The sequence below is a fragment of the Neoarius graeffei genome, chromosome 9 (genome assembly GCF_027579695.1).
Source record: "Neoarius graeffei isolate fNeoGra1 chromosome 9, fNeoGra1.pri, whole genome shotgun sequence".
NCBI classification, from domain to species: Eukaryota; Metazoa; Chordata; class Actinopteri; order Siluriformes; family Ariidae; genus Neoarius; species Neoarius graeffei.
In genome coordinates, this window is record NC_083577.1 from 42073956 (window position 1) to 42101138 (window position 27183).

Here is a 27183-nt window from a genome sequence, read left to right on the forward strand (position 1 = left end):
AACTTATTCTAAGGGTGTATTCAGACCAGGATAGTTCGATAGTTCACTTGCTTTGGTCCGAACCAAATGTTTTTTTATTTTTTCATTTTGGTGGGGTTCGCTTTCACACTGTACATTTTAGTAAGCGGACCAAAATCTGTCAACAAAGCCACGCGCCCTGAGGTCGTTCAGCTATTGTTCAGAGATGACACGCGCACAAAGCGCTGTTCTGGGGAGCGCGTGAACCCCTTCTCCTTCATTTTCTCACTGAATACAGCAAACACGTCGGCATTTTTGTGTGTTCTCTCCAAAAGCTCAGATATGTGGACATCTGCCCATATATCCACAAGGGTACACGTTTCTTCCTCGGCCCACGTTTGCCCCCTACTCATTTTTTGTACTCTGTAGTCTAGCCTACCACTGGTCTGAATGACTGAACGACTGTTGTAAGGTTCCCTTGACAACCGAAACAGTGTTTGCACTTTGCGGTGGAGTGTCAAGACTCTGTTTCCCATAATGCTCGACAAACGACGGAAGCTCCCGAGGTACAAAAAAGCAAAACTGTCGGATTAGGTCCGGTCTGCTTTCACACCTCCAAAAGGTCCGCACCAGGGTTCCTTTGGTCCGGACCGAGTCCGACCTTGCAGCTCGGTCTCAGTCCGCTTGTTTGGTCCGGACCAGAGTTCGGTGGTTTGTATTCAGACCAACCCAAAAGGTCCGGACCAAGGGAAATTTGGTTCGTTTGGTCCGGACCAAACAACGTAGGTGTGAATATGCCCTAAGATGTCTTATCAAGTAAAAATATCTGTCCATGTAGCAAGATAATTTCACTAGTATTAAGTAATTTTCTCCTCAAATTCAGTTTTCAATTTTTTGCAGTGTAGGCCAACTCGCGGTGCATGCCTAAATACAGCAGAGTAATATATTTAACCCACACCGACTTGACTCAAAGTTAGAAGTACTGATCCAAACCCAATCTACACTAACTGAAACAAAAATTCATGTAATCAACCCTGTTTTTTTTTTCTCTGAAAAGCTCATCAGACTTCTCCTGTATGGTGTTTTTTGCATTACTTTTATTGCCATTTTGGTGCTGCTTCCTGTTGACTTCTAACAAGATTGCCATAAAGTTTGCCACAGGATAAGTTTGCTACTTGGACAGTTGCCAAGCTCTTTTTTTTTTTTTGTGTGTGTGTGTGTGTGTGTGTGTGTGTGTGTGTGTGTGTGTGTGTGTGTGTTGGTTAAGGTTTACCCAAGATTAAGAACAAATCATAAAATGATCCATTTTCCACAATAACCTTTGACCTCAACCAAAATATTCATTTTTCTCTTTATCCCAAATGACTAAACTTACAACTGCTTCTGGATCTAATGCCATGTACACACGTAGCCGGGTATTTTTAAAACCGAACATTTTCCCCCCCTCCGTTTATAAAAATGTTTTATCCACACCACCTCGTCTTCGAAAAAAATCCCTTCCACACATAACCGAACATCTGCGTTTTCAATCACATTCATAAGCATTCCAAACCTGTAGATGGCTATTTCCCCAAATCCTACCCCCTAATCACATCGCCTGTGCTCTTGGAGCAGTAGTTGGGCTTCTAAAATTAAAGATGTAAATAGCACCTGCACAATAATTAACGCTTTCAAGGCACTACTCCGATCCATTACTCTTTAGCTAGCCGCACACTACGCCGATTTTCAGCGTACCGAGCCAACTGAAGTCGCGAGTCAGGCGTAAAGACTAGTTTTCGATGGTACCGACTCATCTCACAGCCGATTCGAAAAACTAATCGGGAGCCAGACTGATCGGCGAGAGTCGCTAGCAATAGCCAATCATATCTTTCGCATATAACACGTGACATCATTAAACACAATTTCTAGCGTGAGGAATACGTGTTGGTAGCACCTAATGCAGGTATATACTGTAATTCCATAGACTGAAGCTTTATCCATAGACACAGTGGGCTGGAAAGCCACTCTGCTCAAGTTGTGTGGCTGAATTCCAAATCGCTTTAACTCCCCTATATAAGTGCACTATTTAAGGTTGGGAATAATAGCTCATGCAGCCTAGATAGTGCACTACATATTCCATGTTGTGTCATTTGTAATTCAGCCTGTAGCATCTTCAAGTGTTGGATTTAACAGTAACTATATCCAATAGCCAATCACAAAGCTATTAAGATGTCACGTGTCGCTTCAATCGCGACTGCACTCGTCAACAGTCGGGCGATATGTGCGTGCCCTGTCGGGAGTCGGCTCTGAAATGGGTCGGTTCGGTACCGCGTGGATCGCCGTGGTGTGCGGCTAGCTTAAGTCCATGCTTAATCTGGCTTCTGCAGTAAACAAAGGTCGCACGTTTGACGTCAGGGCAGATTTGTTGTCATTTTTTTGGCACAGATTGTGACATTCTAAAACGCAAACCTCCGGTTATCTCTGTCCACACGAAAAGGCATACACGGAGTTTTCAAAAATCTTCACTTTGCCCGGAGTTTTTTTAAATATTCGTTTTTGATGTGTTTTCATGTGGATGACAGGCCAAAACGTAGAAAAATATCTTCGATTTAGCAGATACCCGGCTACGTGTGGACGGGGTCTTAGTCAACTCATGCATTACTAATGTGAGTAGACAACTAAAGGCCTAACCATGAACCCTGCTTTAGTTTGTCCTCTATTACCCTAAGGGGCGTCAATGTGAAACAGTAAAGCATATGATGCCTCTAGTTTTTCATACAATACCTATGCAAAATCTCTGAGTATCAGCCAGTGCATGATACGGATCAGGTACTTGCTGTAATTTTATTTCTAAAAAAAAAAAAAATGACATCCTGTTTGCACTTATTCCCTTTCAGCTAATAATGTGCTTTTGATGGAGCAGAGTAATCCTTTCTAAGCTTACATAAAAGGAAGAAACTGTCAATAACATCAGATACTTTTGTGAGAGACAAAATTCAGTCCCCAATGCACATTTGAGCCCAAGACACATCAATACAGACACCTGGAAACACTTGATTTATTTCTCCAAGCAACACACATGCCGCTAATGTACTCCTGGTTGGGAGGTGGAGAAAATTATGCACAAAACTGGCCACTGCTAATCACCCAAGCTTGAGTAAATCAAAGGAAATGTATAATCAGCTGCATTTCCATCACCTCCACACTTATTTTGCATCGGCTCTCTACTTTTTGCATAATCCTCCCTCAAATGAATGATGAGGGTTATGTATGAGACTGAGAAGTGCACTGTTCGGCTTGTACTCCAGTTTCATACTTGACACTTTTTTTTTTTTTTTGCATAATGTGTCATAATTGTAATTGAAACAGGGAACAAAAAGCTTAGTGCGTCCGGTCCTGTTTGTGTTTGTTAAAAATGGCTTATTATTAAAAATGGTTGCTGCATCTGCCATGGAGATCAGAGAGTTTATGAAAGATGTCATGTAAATTAATTCTAATTATAACCCGAAGAACTTTACAACTGCTGCCAGGTGCTTTGTAATCCTTGTTTTTCAGGACAACATCTGTAGCTGTTTGTGCCTGTGTGTACATGAATGCGCTCCATGTTAACAGATGCCTACTGTCGTTTGTTTAGTCTATCCTGGGCTGTTTGTGCTGTAGGAGTGAAGGTTATCTCTCTCTCTCTCTCTCTCTCTCTCTCTCTCTCTCTCTCTCTCTGCACTCCTTATGTCTATTACTTTAGAACTGGCCTATGGTATTCCTTTATTATAGTTCTAAAAATGATGCACTGTTGAAGGACTTCAGTGCTGTACACTGCAAAAAATGATCTCTTGTTGAGAGAAAATATCTTTAATATGGGTGAATTTATCTACACTGCAAAAAGTAAAATCTAACCAAGATTAAATATCTTAAATCAAGACAAAATATGCTTGTTATTTGTCTGCCAAGATAATTCTCCTTTCCAGGCAGGTTTTGTGTAAGAGTATTTCACTTACTTTAAGCATTTTTTCCCTCAATTATCTTAATAAGGTATTATAACTAGTTATTGAGATTTTATTACTGGTTATGAGTAAGTTCTGTCTTAAAATGAGAATTACCATAATTTCATCGGTGTTATATTAACCATGACAAGTTTGTCAAAGTCAGAATTTCTTATTTCAAGCATCTTATCCTTTCTTTTAATCTCTTAACACAAAACAGATAACTAAGTTAAATGAATTGTTGTATTGTCAATCTGGCAACAAAAATAGGCTACAAAATGGATTGGTTTGTTGTTTTGATTTTGATTTATTTGGCGGTCTCAGTTGGTATAAACACTTACTTAAACAGAGCACACCAATATGCCCAGATGAAATAGTCAAACTGTTGGTTGGGGGACAAAGTATCTAGCATGTTAAAATGAGTAGTACAACTTTACTTGTTTTTAGTATAAATACACTAGTTTTAAGACATCTGTGGGGTTTCTAAAGCTAGATATATTTACTTGTTTTTAAAAATCTTGCCAAGTCATATTTTCTTGTTCTGTTGGCAGATAATTTTGCTTATTTTAAGTAAAATATTCCTAATTTTATTACTTTTTTTCTTGTTTTTGTAAGCCGGGTTTTTGCAGTGTATTATTTCTTATTAGAAGTTTACTAGAACTCAAATATAAGATTATTTAGCTTACTTTGAGATGCTTTTACTAATTTCAAGCCTTAAATTTTCTTATTCTATTGGCAGATAATTTTGCTTCTTTCTAGAATTGAATGCTTAAAATGAGCAAAATGATCTGCCAATAGAGATCTTGCAGTCACGTGACCAGAAAGTACACAGCCGCCATCTTGTCGGTAAAAAACACAGCTGAATACTGCTGCACTCGTGTACAGAATGGATCAATTTCAACCGACGGACTACACGGCTCATTTTTCTAATGAACAGATAACTAGATATATGTCTAAAATAAACGATCTACAGATTAGTGACCCTTATGGCTTACCGGACGGAATTTTCACGACCATGTCCGTGGATATTGAACTGCCAGCGGAATACCCAGACGTGTATAATTACCTCATCAACTTTCCCTCGCTGTTCAGTGGTGAAGCACTGCGTGCTTATAAATCTCTGGACAGTTATCTTTACAGAAATTCAGGATTTGTCAGCAACTCAGATGTGGCATCTTGTAAACAAGAAAATAATCCTCATTGGATGGGTAAGTCACTTAAGTATTGAGTATAGCACTGACCAGCTGATTATAGAATAGAATAAGGTAATTCCAGCTGTAATTCCAAATCGTCCGTCTTGTTTACCATGCATCTGGCGTTGGAGAGGTAGAGGCTTAGCAGTGGAGGTTTGAGTGGCTGTTTTCTGAGCTTAGTCAACAGGCCGGTGTACCCTCCTGGATTTCGCGCATGCGCAGTAGGCTTGGTAGGACAAATCCAAGAGGTAGGATAACTTTACAGAACACCGGCTCTGCAGCCTCGCTTTTGCTTCCGCTCCCGACGCCGCCTCCTTCGCTTTAACAATCCACGGAGACCCCGCTGGTCTCGCTATCTCGTCCGGAATGTTGTGCATGCGATGGAAATCGCTACAAACCGTCATTTTCTGCTGGAAACCAATGTCCAGTAAGTCCATACGGTTGTAGTGGATACTGAAGTCCGGTACAGACGAACAACACGCAAAAATACACACAAAAAACATAAAAACCGTGCACAGGTAGGGAGAGCTTGTAGCCACAGCCATTGTAGTAGAATTGTATATAGTAGGGTTTTCCAGAAGAAAAGGTAGAAGCAGAAGTAGAAGGCGGAAATATGGCGTTTGACCAACAAGATGGCGTCTGTCACAATCTGGATCGGCTGTGACGTCACATGCAAGTGCTCCATAGAATAAGAAAATTTAAGGCTTGAAATTAGTAAAAGCGTCTCAAAGTAAGCTAAATAATCTTATATTTGAGTTCTAGTAAACTTCTAATAAGAAATAATAGATAAAGTCACCCATATTAAAGATATTTCCTCTCAACAAGAGATCATTTTTTGCAGTGATATCTCATTGTTGTATACCTGTGTACCTCTGTGGTGCAATGTTTACAGCCCTCCGTAATGAAAACACTCCCAACCTTTCCCTTTCCCTTCAAGTGACTGTCATACCTATGAAAACTACGTATCCCTAATGAGCATATCCTAAGCAGCTCTGACCCAAAAATAATGTAAACAGTAACATGATGGCCGGAATAATGACCAGAATAATGTGAAGAGTAGCATGATGGTACAGTAATACTGCAAATGTGGTTTTTTTTCTATGCTATCTTTGAAATTATATGATGATCTAGGCCCAGAAACACTTTAAAGAATTATTACTGCGCAAACTATACTTGTTTTGTGATAAACAAACGAAAAACATTTTCCGAGAAAGAATTTTCCTATCTCAGCTTCCTTTTCTGGTCTGCTTTTAATTACAGTGAACATAATCAAGACAAGCTCATCAGTTCTACATTGGACACTCGTTAGATGAGTGATAATTGTAATAATCCAGTCACAATATGACCATCATAGACAAACTGAAGTGCTACTGGCAAGTTAAACTCAACTCTTTCCTCCCAATATTCACCTACTGAATATGCTGAGCTTGTGAGGAGATGAATACTGGAAAGCTACTTAGGCTACATCCACACAACAACGGCAACGAGATTTTATTAAAAAAAATATCACGTCCACATGGGCAACGGATCAGTAAAATATCAGGTACATATGGCAACGCAACGCTTGCTGAAAACGATGCAATACACATGCCACACCTCTACGTGCGCTGTAAGACGGTCCCATCGGAGACACCAGAACAATAGAAGAAGTAGGACGCATGCACATAAACCCCTTCTTCTACCCGGTGTGAGGCACTCACAGGAACAAACACACAACAACAAGAAGAAGATGGCTGCGACTACGCGAGGAAATCGTGCCTTCTGTGTGTACAAATTAGTTTTATTAGTGTGCATAGTTTTATATAACTTAATTTTCTTATTGTGTGTGAACATTTTGAAAAGCAGTCTTATCCAATAAAAAAAAGAAATTCAAGAAATGGTTCAGTTACTTGTTTATTTAAAAGAAAAGCTGTATACAAAAGTGAATGCAATGCAGTGGTTCATACAAAACAGCGAGAGTGCTGCTTGTTCTAGTCATGTGGTTGTGACGTCATCGTAAACAAATCCGTTCTACTCATCCAGACGACTTTGCAACGGCGCCGTTGCCAGATTTTTCCACTCTGGAACCCGTTCTCAAAAAATATCGTTTTGGGGCACCCAAAACGCCGGTACCGTGTGGACGCCAGGCCGAAACGATAAACAATTTTATCAGATTCATCTGAATCCGTTGCCGTGTGGACAGCCTCTTAGTCAGGCTTTACATCTAAACTCTTACTGTTTGAATTGAACCCTGTTGCATTTTCTCCATTAGTGTGATTCTTGAGGCTGATGAGAAAACATTGACTGCACTTGGATATGGACCAAAACAACCCGTCTGAGTGAGATGGTCTTAGTCCTGTTCTAATCTAAATCTAGCATGGTTCAGTTCAGTGAGAAAGACATTCGATCTTGTATTGACCCAACTGCAGGATGTGAACCCAGCATGCTGTGTATTTTGAGTGGTGAGCATTAGTTTTATAGATGCGAGCTGCTATACTGACTGGCGAAGTGTATACTGAGCCAAACGACAGAGGTGTAGTATTAGAGAAATGCTGTGTGTTCTGGATGAACAAAAAGAGAAAATATATGCTGAATGCAATGCATACATTTTAAAGCTAGTTACTAGTACTTTTCTAAATTTTCCCCAATTTTCTTCCTAATTTAGTCTTGGGTATTTCCCACCCAACAGTTAAGTCTCCCCTACTGCATGACAGCAACTAACCCAGGAGTGCTAATACATGCTTCTTCTAAAATGTTAAATCAGCCAAAGTCTTTTCAAATTGCTGCTCGTGCTATGTCACAGGGCAGTGTAACACACTCAGAGGAAAAAGCTATCCTTCCACGTGCATGAGCTCACAGACATCCATGTTCATGTAGTGTCACTGTGATTGATACGGCAGAAAGAGTCTCATCTCATTATCTGTAGCCGCTTTATCCTGTTCTACAGGGTCGCAGGCGAGCTGGAGCCTATCCCAGCTGACTACGGGCGAAAGGCGGGGTACACCCTGGACAAGTCGCCAGGTCATCACAGGGCTGACACATAGACACAGACAACCATTCACACCTACGGTCAATTTAGAGTCACCAGTTAACCTAACCTGCATGTCTTTGGACTGTGGGGGAAACCGGAGCACCCGGAGGAAACCCACGGGGAGAACATGCAAACTCCGCACAGAAAGGCCCTCGCCGGCCATGGGGCTCGAACCCAGACCTTCTTGCCGTGAGGCGACAGCGCTAACCACTACACCACCGTGCTGCCCTGGCAGAAAGAGTTTGCTTCCAAATTTGCTTTCTTTTCTCCTCCCGGCCACAGATGGTTGTGGCATCGTCAGAAATCAAACTTGTGATCTCCGGACGATAGGGCAGATGCTTTTCTGTCATGCCACTCAGGAGCATTATCATTTATTTAGAACCAATTCTGTGTTCTTCATGTTTGCATGATTTTTGCAATTTCTACCCACACTAGGCAAAAGTTTGTTCATCTTTTTCCATCACCATGTTCCGACCAACAAGTGAGCGCTTTTCAGCTCAGCTTTTTGATTTATTTGATTACATGCTGTGTAAAACCAAAATAAAGTCCAGATCAACCAAACATATCAGTCTCACTCTGATTCTGACTTGGCAAATGGACATTATGGACAAAAAAAAGGGATGGTCAAAGCTTCTTTAAGGTTTCATTGGATAATTAAGGGTTGTTAGCTTCCAAAGAAGGGTTCACTGTTGTAGGGTTCTGCATAGAATCTTGGGATACCTGAGTGTACTTGGTTTCATGGATTTGGAGGATGAATTCATGGAGGATTAACATGACTCCACCACCCAGGACCCATCAATGCCATTTTTTTAATGAACGTGCTTCAAACCACAAAGTGATTGATCATTAATAAAAGCCCAGTCCTCCTGAGTTGGATGACCTTAAGAATACAATAACGTGCAGTTCACCCGAGCCTGAAATTGGAAAGAATGTGTGAAAAGGAATGAATGGATCGCAATAATATGTCTGAAAGCTGCCACATAAATTGCAGCCTTTTGGCTTTTACTGCTCTGATTTATGAGAAACGCCATATCATATTAATCATTATGAAGAGCAGAAACAATGCACTGTTCATGAACATACTCCCTTTATTAACTTACCAAACCCTGTGTTAATGTAAAAATGAGCAAGTCATTGTAGCTCATATGCTTGTTTCAATTAGTATGTGAACAACATGGCTATTTTTCACTCAGTCATGTAAATCCATCACTGTACTGCAGGTCATTTTATATGTGCGTAATGCAGCTCAGTCTCTATCAGCACACCTCCATTAAACCAGCTTTTCAACCGAGTCTCAGGCGGTCAAATTAGCTATTTTTTTTTCTTCTCTAACCTAGCCACTGTGAGGAGATACTTTTGTATGCTTACCGTTGCTGTCAGTAACTTTCCTACTTTTTGGGTTTACTCAGCAGTAGCATTTGTTTTCTCAGTTTTATTTCTTTCAGTCTTGGTAATAAAGGAATAAACAAGATCTATGAATAAACAAGCAGGCAGAACTCAGCGTAGCGGAGCCGTACAGGTTCTTCTATTCAACTGTTTATACAAAGGATGTAAATAGTGGGGAGCATGTGTTCTCTCTGCAGTGGGCCATGTCTCGAGCAGGGTTGGGTGAGAGCTAATCAGAAGCTGCTGCTGAGTGGAGCGTTCAGTTGCAGCGGTCCTGCCAAGCATGGAGCCATTGATTGGTACCTTGGGGACTGGCAAAAAGAATCTCACATTCTTAACCAATCCAGTTATCTGGAAACAAATGTTGTTTTTGTATCATAGGGAAAATCAGCTTTGGTCCAGTGCAAGCCAGTCGCTGTAAAAGTCCTGACTGTAGCAGTTCTCTGAAGTTGCTAACTAGCAAGGACCTCAAGTAAGGTCTCAGTAAAAGGTCAAGAATGAAGGCCACTCATCTCTTCTGAGTTTTGCTGCACGTTGTAATCAGTGGGATGGGTTACCTTTATTGCCTGCCCACAGGAATTGCATCCTTTCCAAATCAAACAGCAGAACACGGATATCCTGTTGTTTCAAGTGTTGTATTTTACTGTAGATCTGAACATTTTACCCCGTTTAAAATATTCAAGTGTACTGAAATTACTCTCAGGACCGTACATCTGTAGCACTTTAGCATGTCTCTGTAGAGCTTCAGTGTGTTGATGTTGGTGTGGATGGGAGTGAAAGGAGGCGAATTGTTACTAACACTACAACACAGATGGTTTCTTTATATTCTTTTGTCTTGGAGGATTTTCAGCTCCAAATAACAAAATCTCCCATGAGGTGCTTATGGGGCAGGTCAAAGCATGCCTCTCTCTCAACCCTAATGTCTAATGGCCTGGTACCATCCACCTCTCTCAGCACTAATAACACAACTAGTTCTTCAATGAGTTGTACACTAGTCAGATTAAGGAATAGTGTATATACATGTTTATACAACATTTAGTTCTGGTCAACTAATTTGATTGGGCGAGTGGCATTCCAAGAGTGCCTGTATTTCTAATAACTACACTGGGGCATTTCATTGTATATATCACTCCACTCGTCTGTGTTCGCCACATAAATTTCCACTTCCTAGTTTGAAACTGAGGGCGGCACGGTGGTGTAGTGGTTAGCGCTGTCGCCTCACAGCAAGAAGGTCCTGGGTTCGAGCCCCGGGGCCGGCGAGGGCCTTTCTGTGCAGAGTTTGCTTGTTCTCCCCGTGTCCATGTGGGTTTCCTCCGGGTGCTCCGATTTCCCCCACAGTCCAAAGACATGCAGGTTAGGTTAACTGGTGACTCTAAATTGACCGTAGGTGTGAGTATGAATGGTTGTCTGTGTCTATGTGTCAGCCCTGTGATGACCTGGCGACTTGTCCAGGGTGTACCCCGCCTTTCGCCCGTAGTCAGCTGGGATAGGCTCCAGCTTGCCTGCGACTCTGTAGAACAGGATAAAGCGGCTACAGATAATGAGATGAGATGAGATTTTCTCCTGGGGACAGAGGGAACAGGCACCCTCTTCTTCCACACTCATGCCTTTGTAATGTGTGCAGAATGTGGTTTTGCATTGTCTTTTGGAAATATCCCTGGAAAATATGTCGTCGGGCGGCACGGTGGTGTAGTGGTTAGCGCTGTCGCCTCACAGCAAGAAGGTCCTGGGTTCGAGCCCCGGGGCCGGCGAGGGCCTCTCTGTGTGGAGTTTGCATGTTCTCCCCGTGTCCGCGTGGGTTTCCTCCGGGTGCTCCGGTTTCTCCCACAGTCCAAAGACATGCAGGTTAGGTTAACTGGTGACTCTAAATTGACCGTAGGTGTGAATGTGAGTGTGAATGGTTGTCTGTGTCTATGTGTCAGCCCTGTGATGACCTTGCGACTTGTCCAGGGTGTACCCCGCGTTTCGCCCGTAGTCAGCTGGGATAGGCTCCAGCTTGCCTGCGACCCTGTAGAAGGATAAAGCGGCTAGAGATAATGAGATGAGATGAAATATGTCGTCTTGAAGGCAGCATATGTTGCTCAAAAATCTCAATGTACTTTTCTGCATTAATTCTGCCACCACTGAAGTGGTACCTTTGCCAAGGGCACTGACACAACCGCATACCATACCATGACACACCCTGGCTTTTGGACTTGTTGCTGGCAACAGTCTGGATGGTCCTTTTTATCTTGGGTCTGGGGTACACAGTGTCCATTTCTTCCAAAAAAAAAGACCTGAAATACTGATTTGTCTGACCACAATGCATGTTTCCACTGTGTGATGGTCCATCCCAGATGCCTCAGAGCCCAGAGAAGTCGATGGTGCTTCTGGACACGGTTAATATAATGCTTCCTTTTTGCACAATAAAGTTTTAACTGACATTTGTGGATGTAACTCTGTATTGTCATGCTTGACAAAGGTTTTCCAAAGTAATCCCGAGCCCATGTGATTATATCAGCTATAGATAAATGACGGTTCTTGATGCAGTGCCTTCTGAGGGGTCAGAGATCATGGGTGTTCAGCTTAGGCTTGCGCCCTTGCCCTTTATGCACTGAAATTCCTCCAGATTCCTTGAATCATTGAATGATATTATGCACCATAGAGGGTGAAATATCCAAATCCCTTCATATGTTTCTTTGAGGAAAATTGTTTTTAAACATTTCAATACTTTTCTCACACGTTTGCTGGCAAACTGGAGATCCTTTTTGCTCCTCAAAGACTAGGCCTTTCCTGGATTCTGATTTTTGTGCCAAATCATGATTACAGTCACGTGTTGAAATCACCTGTTTCGGATCACATCGTTATTTAATTGTTTTACCTCATTACTAGCCACAAATTGCCCCCATCCCAATTTCTTTTTTTCCGAATGTGTTGCAGTGACAAACTGCGTTTACCAACACTGGTTTTCTGAAGTGTTCACAGGCCCATGTAGTAATATCCTTTATACAATCATGTTGGTTTTTAATGCCGTGACACCTGAGGGATCAAAGGTGACGGGTGTTCACTGTTGGTTTTCGGCCCTTACGTGCAGAGATTTCTCTGGATTCTCTGACTATTTTGATGGTATTATAGATTGTCAATGGTGAAATCCTTAAAATCCTTTGTGTTCAATTGTACATTGAGAAACATTGTTCTGAAACTGTCAGACTGTTTGTCCACACAGTTTATCTCAAAGTGGTGACCTTCGCTCCATCTTTGCTTGCGAATAACTGAGCCTTTCCAGTTACCAGTTAACCTGTTTACCTGTAGAATTTTCCAAACAGGTGTTTTTTGAGCATTCCACAACTTTCCCAGTCTTTTGTTGCTCCTGTCCCAAATTTTTTGGAACGTGTTGCAGGCATCAAATTCAGAATGAGTGTATATTTACAAAAAAGAGAGAGAAAGTCTATCAGTTTGAACATTAAATATTTTGTGTTTGTAGTGTATTCAATTGAATGCAGACCAAAAAGAATTTTCAAATCATTACATTCTGTTTTTATTGACGTTTTACACAGCGTCCCAACTTTTTAGACTCAGGGTTGTGGAACTGTTGTATAAAAGCAATGTCACATATGCATGTGTGCTGTTATACTGAATATCAGCACAACTGGGATTACCTATGGTACTCAGCCTGTGGGCTTGTACCTACTACCAAATCATAGCTGTACCGATGTTTGGTATATCTTCTTCTTCTTCTTCTTCTTCTTCAAACTGTATTCTTGCTCATGCAGTATTGCTTAAGTATATTACAACTGTACCAGAACCAAGTAAATGCACTAATTCAGTTCTTCAGCACAGTTATTTTTGGTGGTCTTGCATCAAAAGATGGGAGAAAGACTGGAGGGCTGGCAGCTTGTTTTCACTGACACTGATAAGCATCTATCCATGGCTTCCCTTTCTCATCAGAAATGTATCAGACTTATCTACAGGCTTCCAGACCGACCGTGCCAGCCCAAGGAGTGTCAATTTTCAGAAACAATTAATTGATATAATTGTACATTATAAATTGTGATGTTACTGTACTTTTTCCCCATTGCTCGTCCAATGTGAACAGTTCATCTTGCTTATATACATTTTATGACCTGCCTCAGAATGTAAATGGATTTTGTGCTGTTAATTTGCTTTGGTGTTGTTTTCCTGATGTGTGGTGTGGGGGCTGATTATTTCGGCATGACTTCTTTCAGGCTGGATGCTGCTGCCATCTTTGGGCAGGATTTCAGAACAGCACTGTGTGCTGCAACAAGCATAGTGTTCGAGCACGGTTTATAATTATTTGATGGAATGCACAGACCTGTGTATAAATACTACCTCCAAGGCTTCAGTCGGACTCATTTCTCCTCTTACTTGAATGCTTGGCAGTAGGAAGATGAGTGGGTTTCTCTTATACACAGTGCTAAGCACCAGTGTGCCTTTGTGGCATTATGAAACTATGGAAGGATAAAAGGTCACAGCACTTAATTCAGAGAAATACATCACACAGTAACCTACAGCACTCTGTTTCATACACTGTCTGCAGAGGGGAAGCTGGAGTATGCTCATTGCTACGCTGAAATGTCTACCGATAGGGCTCCAGTGTTCTAGTTAAGGTACACCAAGACAGTGTCATCCTTTTGCAGGTTCTGAAAATGTACAGTTATATCTGTCTTAAACAACCTAATCCCTTTGTTTGCAAATGAAATGAAATGAGAACATTTTGGTCACCATCTATCTCTATCAAAACAGTTGTCATTGCTGGTTTAGTTTTTCCATCAGTTAAAGTGTTTCTTTCTTCTTTTTATTTTTTACATATTGTCTCCACAGCTGAAGCAGAGCGAGGCCAATGCTGATACAAAAGAGAAACTCCCCTTGCGCTTGCGTATCTTTGAGAAGTTCCCTAACAGACCGCAGATGGTGAAGATCTCCAAGCTGCCATCAGATTTCACTGTGCCCAGAATCAGGTAGCTTCTGAACTGATCTTCTCCCTGTGTCATTCAATTTCATTTCAGTCCTGTTTTATTTGTATAGACCTTTGAACAATGGACATCATCACAAAGCAGTTTTCCAGAAATTATGTCGATTTGGATCCCTATTGAGCCACACAGAGGTGACAGTGGCAAGGAAAAACTCCCTGAGATGATATGAGGAAGAAATCTTGAGACGAGCCAGACTCAGAAGAGTCTGGAAAGTGGGATTATAACTCATTAAAGTATGCAGTTATAGACAAGCAGTAATAAGTGTGTTGAAAAGGATGTTCAGTATGAGCATCCTAGAGTTTATGATTACAGTAGCAGTTCCTAGGTACATATCTACAGCATCCAGATGAAATTCTGCACTGAAGCAAGGGTGAGTCTTGGACATAAACAGTTTTCAGAAGGTGCAGAGCTTTAGGGTTTCCATATGAGACCATCCAGAGCAGCAGAAAACGAGTCACAAGTGCACACAAAGCTCCAAGCAGAAGTAGCGAATCAGGGTGAATCAGGCAGGTCCAGATCTCATCATAGAGTAATACTTAAATAATATTGGCCGGCATTGAGTGGTATATCAGATATATTCCATTCAACTTGCATGATATTGAACGAGTCTTTGACTCCTTCAATATCATGTTAGCTGAATGGAACGTATCTGAAATATCACGAAAAAAGCCAGTCAATATTATTATACACATTCCTTTCGGGTGTTCAACACATCTTTCTCTTTCAAAATTCTCTCAAAATCTTCCGTATTTAATGAAGCATGGCTGCCAGGTTTGCTTCATTAAACACGGAAGATTTTGAGAGAATGTTGGCGTAATACACGTAGGATAAGTGATATGCTAGCAATATTGCATGTTATCAAAACAAATGAATGAAACCCGCTAGAAGGGAATAGAACACGTGTTTTTATTCCATCGAAAAAATGTCCTGTATGTATAATAATAGAATTTATGCTGCTTTTGATTTTTATTTATTTTATGTCATATTATCTGCAGTGGGGTCCAAATGTCTGAGGCCACATTGAATTTTCTTTTCATTCATAATTGGAAGATTTTAGAATTTTGAAATATTTTAAACAAAGAAAGTGAACGTTCTATATTTTGAATATTCAATATTCTGCACTATTTCTCGGTCCCTATTTAAGTCAAGTTTATTTCTATAGCGCTTTTAACAATAAACATTGTCGCAAAGCAGCTTTACAGAATTTGAACGACTCAAAACATGAGCTAATTTTATCCCTAATCTATCCCCAATGAGCAAGCCTGTGGCGACGGTGGCAAGGAAAAACTCCCTCAGACGACATGAGGAAGAAACCTCGAGAGGAACCAGACTCAAAAGGGAACCCATCCTCATTTGGGCAACAACAGACAGCCTGACTATAATATTAACAGTTTTAACAGGTATAACCCTCAACTGTCCTCACGGGGCCGTCCTTCACAGGAGCGGTGCGATAAAACTCCGACCAGACACAGGGCACCAGGATGGATCAAGCAGGTCCGAGGGGCAGAAGAGGCCAGCATCTCAATCCCAGGATCAACATGTAACTCAGAGGGACAGATTGGGGGGGGGGGAGAGAAAGAACACACAGGTTGTTAGGTATGCCCTAAAAATGACAAGTATTAAATCTGTGTGGTAGGCTTGCAGAGACGAGAGTCTTTACATCAGGCATAACATACAACAATGGCATGTTAATATTTAAACGTAAGCAAACTTGTGGTATGTATCATGCTAACTACTTTGTACAGAAGGTCAGATTTTCCTCATGTTTAATCTCCTCTATTGAAGCATGTGTTCAGACGACACTCGGATGGATTTGATCTAAAATGGATCATAAGGTTTTGCACAAACTTGTGGAGTCCATGCCAGCTCGAGTGCACACTGACATTAAAGCAAAAACGGGACAAACGAAATACTTTTCACTCAAGCTGTTGTCAGCAGTATAATTTGTAATGGAAATCTTTGTATTAAATTAAAAAAGAATGCAAAATAGAAGCGTTTTCACTCGTGCTCAGACTTTTGGACCCCACTGTATATTAAAGCTTGTAAAGAAGTACAGTACTGAAATGTAAGATTATTTCATGGGCTCTTATTTTTAGTCATCCTGTGGAATACATCATGAAATGCTCATGCTTTGTATGCTTTTGTGTGATATAGGGAGAGCTTTATGAAACAGTTTATCGACCGGCAGCAGCAAGACCCCAGCTGTCTGTTCCGCAGGCTCCCTTCTGCCTCCTCTTCTTCCTGTGACCACTCCAAGAGGTCAGCCATCGAGGACAATAAATACATTGATCAGAAGGTAACATATGTATTTACACTTACCTCTCTCAAGCATTACTCTGACTATTAGTGTGATAGGTCAATTAATCAATACAGAACTCCTCCAAAACACTGTGAATTTGTGAATCCACAATAACTAGAGTGATATATCATGGTCTACCTGCTTTCAGTAGAAGTGAAAGCGTGACCTTGTTTGTAGGTGTTTTCCAGCACAACAGCATAAATATTTGCCGATGCCTGCAAATGAATTGCACTTCATATTGATCTTTGTGTAATATTTCTCCTGTGTGAGGCTGACTGTCTAAATATATTTATCTGCTTTAGTTGAGGAAATCAATATTCAGCATCCACGCACGCAACCTCTTGGAAAAAGAAACAACCGTCAATAAAATTCTACGGTATGTTGGGGAAAACCTTCTGTATGAGACACTGGAGTTTTTTTTTTTTTTTTCCTGAACTAAAATATTTTTGCACTTATACTGTACAAAGATGAACTGTTATAGAGTTATTTGCTAATCCTAGAGGCAAGTCCTAATTAGTGCAAACATTGCTGGAAAGGGTAGTATAGTTAAGTTATTCCATAAAATCGAGTCGTACATGAGCTGATAGCCGACGAAGCGCATAGCACCGAGTTGTCTGTAAGCCATGTACTGTACAACGAGATTGAGTGGAATAACTGTTGTATTCTATCAACATTCATTGGATTTTGATAAAACAGAGCATTTTTATTTACATTTTTTTGCAAATTCGATGAATAAAAACTTTATACAAAACGTCCGACAAAATCATTTCCGCTTAGGCTGTAAACAAACCAGCGAAATGAGAGTAGCGATTTATGAAAAATGCGATGATGATAATCTCATCTCATCTCATTATCTCTAGCCGCTTTATCCTTCTACAGGGTCGCAGGCAAGCTGGAGCCTATCCCAGCTGACTACGGGCGAAAGGCGGGGTACACCCTGGACAAGTCGCCAGGTCATCACAGGGCTGACACATAGACACAGACAACCATTCACACTCACATTCACACCTACGCTCAATTTAGAGTCACCAGTTAACCTAACCTGCATGTCTTTGGACTGTGGGGGAAACCGGAGCACCCGGAGGAAACCCACGCGGACACAGGGAGAACATGCAAACTCCGCACAGAAAGGCCCTCGCCGGCCCCGGGGCTCGAACCCAGGACCTTCTTGCTGTGAGGCGACAGCGCTAACCACTACACCACCGTGCCGCCGCGATGATGATAATAATTCTTGAAAATTAAAAAAAGATACGGTCTTCCACCACCACCAACTTTTATTCCATATTTTGTTGCCTTTTTTTGTATTTTTGGGGGTTTTGTTTTCAAGTAGAGTTTATATTTCGACTTCGGTTGGTTCAGCAACATGCTCCGCCATTTTGTTTTCCTCTACTCACGGTATATGAGCTGATATCCTCGTAGTAGAGTAGCCAATCAGAGTGCACGGTTGCTCGTATTCGGTGAATGTGGATAAAATAAGAGGCAATGTAATGTGATGCTAATGCTCATATAAAGCAGAACATATAGCAGTTCTGCACTGGCACTAAACATTTTAATTCCATTACAGTACAGTAAAGGTGCTTTTTCTTCGTTTGTTTGTTTTTGTTTGTTTTTTTGTTTTGTTTTTGTCAGGCTTGTTGTCTATCCAGTCCAGTGTCAGTTCAGATCATAGAGCTTCCATCTCCAGCCTCTTTGTAGGGCACCTATCAGCATGAATAAACTAATTAATAATTTAAATGTTTGACCCCACTGTGAGATTGGCAGCTATGTTGCTGCTAGCAGTGTCAGGCTGAATATATCACACACTATGTCATGCGGGGCTCCTGCTCCTGGTGGTTTACCATCAGGTTTCAGAGCACGTCTGCAAGATTTCTTACCTGCCCAAGCCTATCTGCTAGCAAAACACACACACACACACACACACACACACACACACACACACACACACACACACACACACACACACCACCCCTCCTTCTCATCCTTCTTAACTGCCAGACAGCACATCAGTATCCATCCCACGTTGTCTGCTTATGCCGTCTGGGGCTTTGGGTCTGTCTGCATGTGCCGACACAGAGACACAGATCGCAATGACTGGTCATAAATGAGGCTGACGCATTCTCCTGAAGCCCAGATTGTCATTAGCTGGTGTTCTGGTACATGACTTTGCAATTAATGGGCAACATAGCGGCATCAATGAATGACAGACAAACAGCCTGAATGATGATGAGGAAGAAATGGTTGAATGTGTTATGCATGCACAGCCTGCTGGACCTTTAAGGATGAAACAGCAGAGATGTGAATAGCAAAATAATGGCCTTCCATTTGGTTGGGCTACAACTGTGGCAAAGACTGATGACATGAGTGCAGTTGTTCAGCAGGGTTGATAGAAAGCCTCTTTTCTTGTTTAAGACATAGGGGCTCTCATGGAAAAATGGACCTGACCCCAATATACTCTAAACCCAGGGTGCACACTTAGATGTTCAGATTGCATGCTCTATATTTCACTAGGATAAAAAGGGATTAATTAGTTTTCCTCTCTGCAGTAGGGCAACAATTCAGACCTGCTCCCTACCTATGCTACTCGCTGTATGCTAATTAGTGCCATCTGCCATGCTATGGTGCAGTGTGTGTACACGGTGCATGAAGATAGAGGGCAGTCCATACTTCAGAGACTATGCAGTGAATGTCTGCAATGTTAATATGCAATAATGTGACAGAAAAGGAGCTTATATGTATAATAATACCAATTATTCTACCCACGTTCACTGGATGTGAGCAATCACACGCTCTACTCTACTACTAGACTATCAGATCATATACTGTGAGTAGAGAAAAACAAAATGGTGGAGCATGTTGCTGAACCAACCGAGGACGAAATAAAAACTCCACTCGAAAACAAAACCCCCAAAAGCAACAAAATATAGAATAAAAGTATTTGATGGTAAGAACGTATCTTTTTTTAATTTTTCAAAAATTATGATTAAAGAATTTTTCACAAATTGCTACTGTCATTTCACCAGTTTGTTTACTCTCTAAGTGGAAATGATTTTGTCTGACGTTTTGTATAAAGTTTTTATTTATCAAATTTGCTAAAAATAAAAATGTTCTGTTTCCTAAAATCCAGTGAGTGTGGATAGAATAAAACAGTTATTCCACTCAATCTCGTCATACATGGTTTATAGCCAACTCGGCACTACGCGCCTTGTCGGCTGTCAGCTCATGTACGACTCAATTTCTTGGAATAACTGTTAAAGGGGAACTGAAGGCAAATTTTTAAATCAAAATTCTATTTATCTCATTTTATAAAATGTAGGAATGCATTTTCTGACAGCTATTTTGTCACTGCTATAGCAAGTTATGAGTGTTTGAAATATGCTATGTAATATATCAGTCCATATGTCAAAGCAATGGCCGTAAATGAGATTTGCTGAGACCTGTGCGAGACATTGTAGGACGGAAGTAAAACGTACAGCGAAAATCAAAGTGACCAACATTTGCCAGTGTTGTCAAAAGACGCACGCGCCCTCCTTCGAATGCTGACGTAATCAAGCCGGAAGTTTTCCCTGTGTCTGAAATCGCTCCCTACTCACTATATAGGGCACTATATAGTGGGGACGCCATTTTGTAGTGCTGTCCGAAACCTTAGTGAGGATTATGTGGGAAATGCGCTCAGTATAATATGTATTTATCACAAAAATACAGGCATGTATTTATTATTTTGAAATCCCACCAGCCGCCTGATCTGGCATGTTTTAATTGTGCGACAGTAATGGCGTAAATACCAGCGTGGCAGACTAGTCCTTATCCTGTCGTCTTTCCAACTCTTCTCTATTCCACGTTGGTTCGAAGTCGTATGGAATAATCTCCATCGCTGATGAAGCTGGCAAATCTCAAAATTAATCTAAATTGGAATGATATGGTGATCTGGCCGCTGTGTAAACAGTTTTCAAAATGGCGGAGCTGACACTTCACGTTTGAAGTCTCGCACAAGTCTCGTGAAGATCGCACGGATAAGCGACGCCTGCCATGGACCAAACGAACTACATTCAACATGGCTAAAAACCGAAAAGGCCGATAAGTGTAATATAATTTGCCAATATGAATCACGATATAAGGTTAATAAAACCGAAAATTTAATTCAATAACACGTTAATTAAGAAATAAAGCAAGTTTAAAAATGACTTCAGTTCCCCTTTAAATATATCTATTGTATGACTTCCTTTAATAACAAGGAAGAGAGAGAGAAAACTGAAAACAGAACTTGACTATTTACGGTATATAATACTTTATGTGCGTATGTTTGGCCCAGGAAGCCTCTTTACTCTTCAGTTGTACCAAACATGTTTGGTATATGATGCTGGGTTAAAGGATGATGTTATAATAAAACTAATATCAGACTACAAGGGCACACAGAGAATGCAGACCTCCACCAAGGACAACAGTTGACTCTCCTACGATATGCAAAATCTGCAACTGCAACCACTTGATATTTCCGGACATACTTCCAAAACTATTAGAATTATGTGCTGTGCTTACATGTGTAACCCAGAGGAATACTGGTACCCATGAACGTGGATTGTGACATGGAGCCATTGTATTCCTACACTGGCTATGTTTGTCACCACTGAACTTTACTGCCATCTACTGGAATTTAAGATGTATGACATCATTGAGCGCAAACTCCCGCAAAGGCCAAATGCTGTATCTCGCAACATCAGCAAAAGTGAAACTAAATTCGTGGCTCCGTCCTGTGACTCAATCCATTCCAAAATTTAATTGGCTCTTCCCTGGCCCATGCTACACCCTTCCACCAAGTTTCATGGAAATCAGGTTGCTGCGTTTTGCACAATCCGACTTAGTCAAACAAACCGCACCGAAAACTTGACCTCTTTGGTGGAGGTAATTAATGCACGTGTCATGGTTTGTCATACTATATTTGTGAAAAGTGTGTTTACTGAAGCTGTTGATTGGATTATGATTGCAGAGCCTGCACCAGACAGCGCATGCTGAGCGGCTCTTTTGAGGGCCAGCCGACCAAAGAGCGCTCCATCCTTAGTGTTCAGCATCATATTCGCCAGGAGCGCAGGTCTGATCAACACGCACACAAACTCACATGGTCAGCTCATATAGTACGAAACACAGTATTTCAGTATATGCTGTGGGTACGTATTCATCGAGAACCTTGGTTGTCAAACTGGTGAGCCACAGGGGTTTTAAATTATTTTTTTTAGTGGTGGAATTGGACTCTACGAAGCCTCGGAAGGGACATGTAGGAAAAAAAACAACAACACTGAGACAAAAAAGATGTACTTCTTAAGATTACGTTTTGCAAGGTCTCACAAAAGTAAATCTTTTTTCTCCGTTTGTTTTTTCCTCCACATCTGTTCTGGGTTTTCGTAAGACTCCAATAAGTAGCCAAAATATGATACACATTTAAATGACTAATCTGTCTTGGAGCCTTTCTTTGCTCATGGAATAGTTTTTCCTCTATATGTTGTGCTGATGTGGAAAAATAAAAGAAATAACACAGATTACAGTGGCTTGTGTTTGTTTGAATGAGATGATGATGATGATGTGCTTGCCCAGGTCTCTCAGACACGGTTCCACCAGTCAGAGAATCAGCAGAGGCAAATCTCTAGAGACGCTCACTCAGGACGTACGTACACACACATACAGTGTCTTGCAAAAATATTCATCCCCCTTGGTGTTTGTCCTGTTTTGTTGCATTACAAGCTGGAATTAAAATGGATTTTTGGAGGGTTAGCACCATTTGATTTACACAACATGCCTACCACTTTAAAGGTGCAAATTGTTCTTTTATTGTGACACAAACAATAATTAAGATGAAAAAAAAAAACCTGAAATCTGGAGTGTGCATAAGTATTCACCCCCTTTGTATGAAACCCCTAAATAAGAGCTGGTCCAACCAATTCACTTCATAAGTCACATAATTAGTTGATTAAGATCCACCTGTGTGCAATCAAAGTGTCACGTGATCTGTCACATGATGTCTGTATAAATCAACCTGTTCTGGAAGGACCCTGACTCTGCTACACTACTAAGCAAACAACATGAAAACCAAGGAGCCTCCAAACAGGTCAGAGACAAAGTTGTGGAGAAGTATAGATCAGGGTTGGGTCATAAAAAAATATCCCAAACTTTGAATATCCCAGGGAGCTCCATTAAATCCATTATAGCAAAATGGGAAGAATATGGCACCACTACAAATCTGACAAGAGAAGGCCGCCCACCAAAACTCACAGACCAGGCTGGGAGGGCATTAATCAGAGATGCACCAAAGATAACACTGAAGGAGCTGCAAAGATCCACAGCAGAGATGGGAGTATCTGTCCAGAGGACCACTTTAAGCTGTACACCCCACAGAGTAAGACTTTATGGAAGAGTGGCCAGAAAAAAGCCATTGCTTAAGAAAACACGTTTGTAGTTTGCCCAACAGTATGTGGCAAACTCTCCAAACACATGGAAGAAGATTCTCTGCTCAAATGAGACTAAAATTGATCTTTTTGGCCATCATGGGAAATGCCATGTGTGACGCAAACCCATCACCCTGAGAACACCATTCCTACAGTGAAGCATGGTGGTGGCAGCATCATGCTGTGGGGATATTTTTAATCTACAGGGGCAGGAAAGCTGGTCAGGACTGAAGGAAAGATGGATGGCATGACATACAGGGCAATTCTGGAAAGTATTGACTTTGGGGGTGAATACCTATGCACACTCCAGATTTCTGTTTTTTTTTTTTCATCTTAATTATTGTTTGTGTCACAATAAAACAACAGTTTTCACCTTTAAAGTGGTAGGCATGTTGTGTAAATCAAATGGTGCTAACCCTCCAAAAATCCATTTTAATTCCAGCTTGTAATGTGACAAAACAGGACAAACACAAAGGGGGATGAATACTTTTGCAAGACACTGTACACACTCTCTGTCACTCAGGCACCCTGATATGTGACAGCAAGATGGAGATATTTGTTAGAAGTGGAATGCGTTTTTTTCTCTGTGCAGCATTCAAGCACTGTACGCTACCGTAATGCTCAGAGAGAAGACAGCGAGATCAAGATGATCCAGGAGAAGAAGGAACAGGCTGAGATGAAACGGTAAATCAGGGCCCTTGGATGATGATCATGAGTCATACTTTACTTGCTGCTATACTTTTTATATTATGAAAAATAGGTGCAACAACCGGGTGTATTACCCAGGTACTCTATACACTACGCTGTACTAGCTTGAAGGAAGAGAGGAATATTTAAACTCATGCTCAGCAGTATTCAGCTAGCTTGTCTCCTGGGACTCAGCTGCTTACACTCACTAAAGAGAGCACACTGCTTGACTCAGCATAGCACTTATACATGAGCTTCTCAACCATTCCCACATGGCCTCAGCACCCAATGTTCAGCAGCCATTCTGTCCCTTGATAATAAGAAACAGGATGTGTAGCACATTCCCTAGGCACCTAGCTTTTGAAATGATTGACTGTTTTTGTATGCGGACTTTTTCCTTACCAGAAAGGTGCAAGAAGAGGAGCTGAGAGAGAATCATCCATATTTCGACAAGCCGCTCTTCATAGTGGGGAGAGAACATCGCTTCAGAAACTTCTGCAGAATGGTCGTGCGGGCTCGCTTCAACGCGTACGATTTACAATCAGTACAAAGCAGCTACTTCATGTTTATTCACTTTGATGATTGACTCAAAATGCATGATTGTTAAAGTGTTTATGATTTTGTTTTTTGATGAGCAGCTTGAAAACAGATCCTGTAACAGGTGCAGTGAAGAGCACAAAATATCATCAGTTATAGTAAGTTGTAAACATTAAATGCTCTGTGACAGCAATTGTTTATGATAGCTGTAAAAATGTGTGTGTATGTACAGTGTGTATATATATATATATATATATATATATATATATGGGCGGCACGGTGGTGTAGTGGTTAGCGCTGTCGCCTCACAGCAAGAAGGTCCTGGGTTCGAGCCCCGGGGCCGGCGAGGGCCTTTCTGTGTGGAGTTTGCATGTTCTCCCCGTGTCCGCGTGGGTTTCCTCCGGGTGCTCCGGTTTCCCCCACAGTCCAAAGACATGCAGGTTAGGTTAACTGGTGACTCTAAATTGACCGTAGGTGTGAATGTGAGTGTGAATGGTTGTCTGTGTCTATGTGTCAGCCCTGTGATGACCTGGCGACTTGTCCAGGGTGTACCCCGCCTTTCGCCCGTAGTCAGCTGGGATAGGCTCCAGCTTGCCTGCGACCCTGTAGAAGGATAAAGCAGCTAGAGATAATGAGATGATATATATATATATATATATATATATCTGCTCTTGCATCTCCATGATGTTTGAGTCTCCATTCACCAGGGTCATGCATGTACCAACTCTACAGGTATTAACCCAAGGCAGTTATTATGAAATAAATGCCTTGTTTTTGTCTTTGGTCATTATTTTAAATTGAGTGGAATAACTGTTTTATTATATTCACATTCACTGGATTTTGAGAAACAGAGCATTTTATTTTATTTTTTTTCCAAATTTGATAAATAACAACTTTATACAAATTGTCCGGCAAAATAATTTCTGCTTAGAATGCAAACAAACTGGCAAAATGACAGTAGCAATTTGTGAAAAATGCAATAATAATAATAATTCTTAAAATTTTTTTAAAAAGATATGTTCTTACCATCAAATACTTTCATTCCATATTTTGTTTCTTTTTTCTATTTTTTGGGGTTTTGTTTTCGAATAGCGTTTTTATTTCATCCTTGGTTGGTTCAGCAACACGCTCCACCATTTTGTTTTTCTGTACTCACAGTATATGAGCTGATATCCTTAGTAATGGCACCTTAGTAATAATAATAATAATAATAATAATAATAACAACAACAACAGCACCTTAGTAATAGTCATATGTTTGAGGGGCCTGAGACTGGGAAAAATTCTTATGACTTTTTTGGGAACTTAAATAGAGAAATTTATCAGTTGATGTTATGGGTTAATTTTGCAAATACAGTGTCCTGGAATAATTCTGTAAGGTCTTTCAGTCATATAAGGAAACAGAAAAGGTTGCATAAAACCACATCACTTTTCAGTGCAGTTTGCTAAGATTTATTGTTAACTGAATGACTTGAATATATTTTGTGTAAACCTTGTGTGTGTGTGTGTGTGTGTGTGTGTGTGTGTGTGTGTGTGTGTGTGTGTGTGAATGCTCTCTTCAGTGATCTGCTGGGCTTGGTTACATATCTGGACTGGGTCATGATCGTGGTTACCATCTGCTCTTGCATCTCCATGATGTTTGAGTCTCCATTCACCAGGGTCATGCATGTACCAACTCTACAGGTATTAACCCAAGGCAGTTATTATGAAATAAATGCCTTGTTTTTGTCTTTGGTCATTATTTTAAATTGAATAGTGACTACAAAAAAAGTTTGATGGCCTTTCCCACTGACTTAACCAAACATTTACCACTGATTTGGCTCATCGTGAAATGAGTTTCAACTCATCATTGTCCCAGATTGGCACAACCTCTCAATATCAAGACAGATACAGAGCTGAGGCAAACCATTTTCATGGATTTGGGAGCCTTTAGTATTTTAAAACAGCTTTTTTTTTTTTTAAACACAGCACTTTCGATAGTGCTAAAGCTCCTGTATTTAGCCTAACATAGCTGATTTTAAGAGAGCTTAAATCAGACATTATAGATACTACTGCTTTTAGCAGAGTGACCTCTTGAGCAGTAAGGCTGATTTCTTTCATAGATCCTGTATACCAGCTAAATTTTCATTCCGGGAATGTTAACCGAGTTGAAATGCGCTGCCTTGGACGTCTCTTTCCTCTCCACAGATAGCCGAGTACGTGTTTGTCATTTTCATGAGCATTGAGCTGACCCTGAAAATCATGGCAGACGGTCTGTTCTTCACCCCAACTGCAGTCATCCGAGACTTTGGTGGAGTCATGGATATTTTCATCTATTTAGTATGGCTCTGTTTATCTTCCTCTTACCACAGCTCAGCTTTTTGATAATTCATGGGAAAGCTCGAGTCCTCTCTGAGTACAGGCTTCCCTGATGAGTCAGATTATCTCTTAAAGATGATTATAAATATAATATTAACTGAATGTATTTGTAACATAAATTATAAATTAGTAAATAAAATGTATAAATTACTTCCTGCGTACTTTGACTTCAGTGTTATTCATTAAAATACGTGAACTTATTTGTGCAATCATCATTACATGTAGATTACAGTACATGTGTATACGGTAAGACATCCAGACAGTCTCATGTTCCAGCAGTTCTGTAGTTCTTTACATTTTCAAGGGTGTAAAAGTAAGATGGTTCATATTCATTGCACAGAGTATCATCAGGTGGATAGTTTTAATGAGAGATGTTCTGGTTCTTGATGT

At 40.8% G+C, this 27183-nt stretch overlaps 1 protein-coding gene across 5 annotated transcripts in view; it reads left to right on the top strand.

Moving 5' to 3' along the window:
• The window catches only part of nalcn (sodium leak channel, non-selective), a 214278-nt gene that overhangs the window by 144334 nt on the left and 42761 nt on the right, over positions 1-27183 (top strand). For all 5 annotated transcript variants that reach the window (XM_060929521.1, XM_060929523.1, XM_060929524.1 and 2 more), the window contains 10 exons: positions 14328-14464; positions 16634-16775; positions 17081-17154; positions 21763-21864; positions 22365-22434; positions 23805-23896; positions 24305-24427; positions 24538-24594; positions 25998-26118; positions 26623-26754. In XM_060929521.1, the coding sequence (XP_060785504.1) occupies positions 14328-14464; positions 16634-16775; positions 17081-17154; positions 21763-21864; positions 22365-22434; positions 23805-23896; positions 24305-24427; positions 24538-24594; positions 25998-26118; positions 26623-26754 (1050 nt within the window). The remainder of the gene's footprint in view (positions 1-14327; positions 14465-16633; positions 16776-17080; positions 17155-21762; positions 21865-22364; positions 22435-23804; positions 23897-24304; positions 24428-24537; positions 24595-25997; positions 26119-26622; positions 26755-27183) is intronic.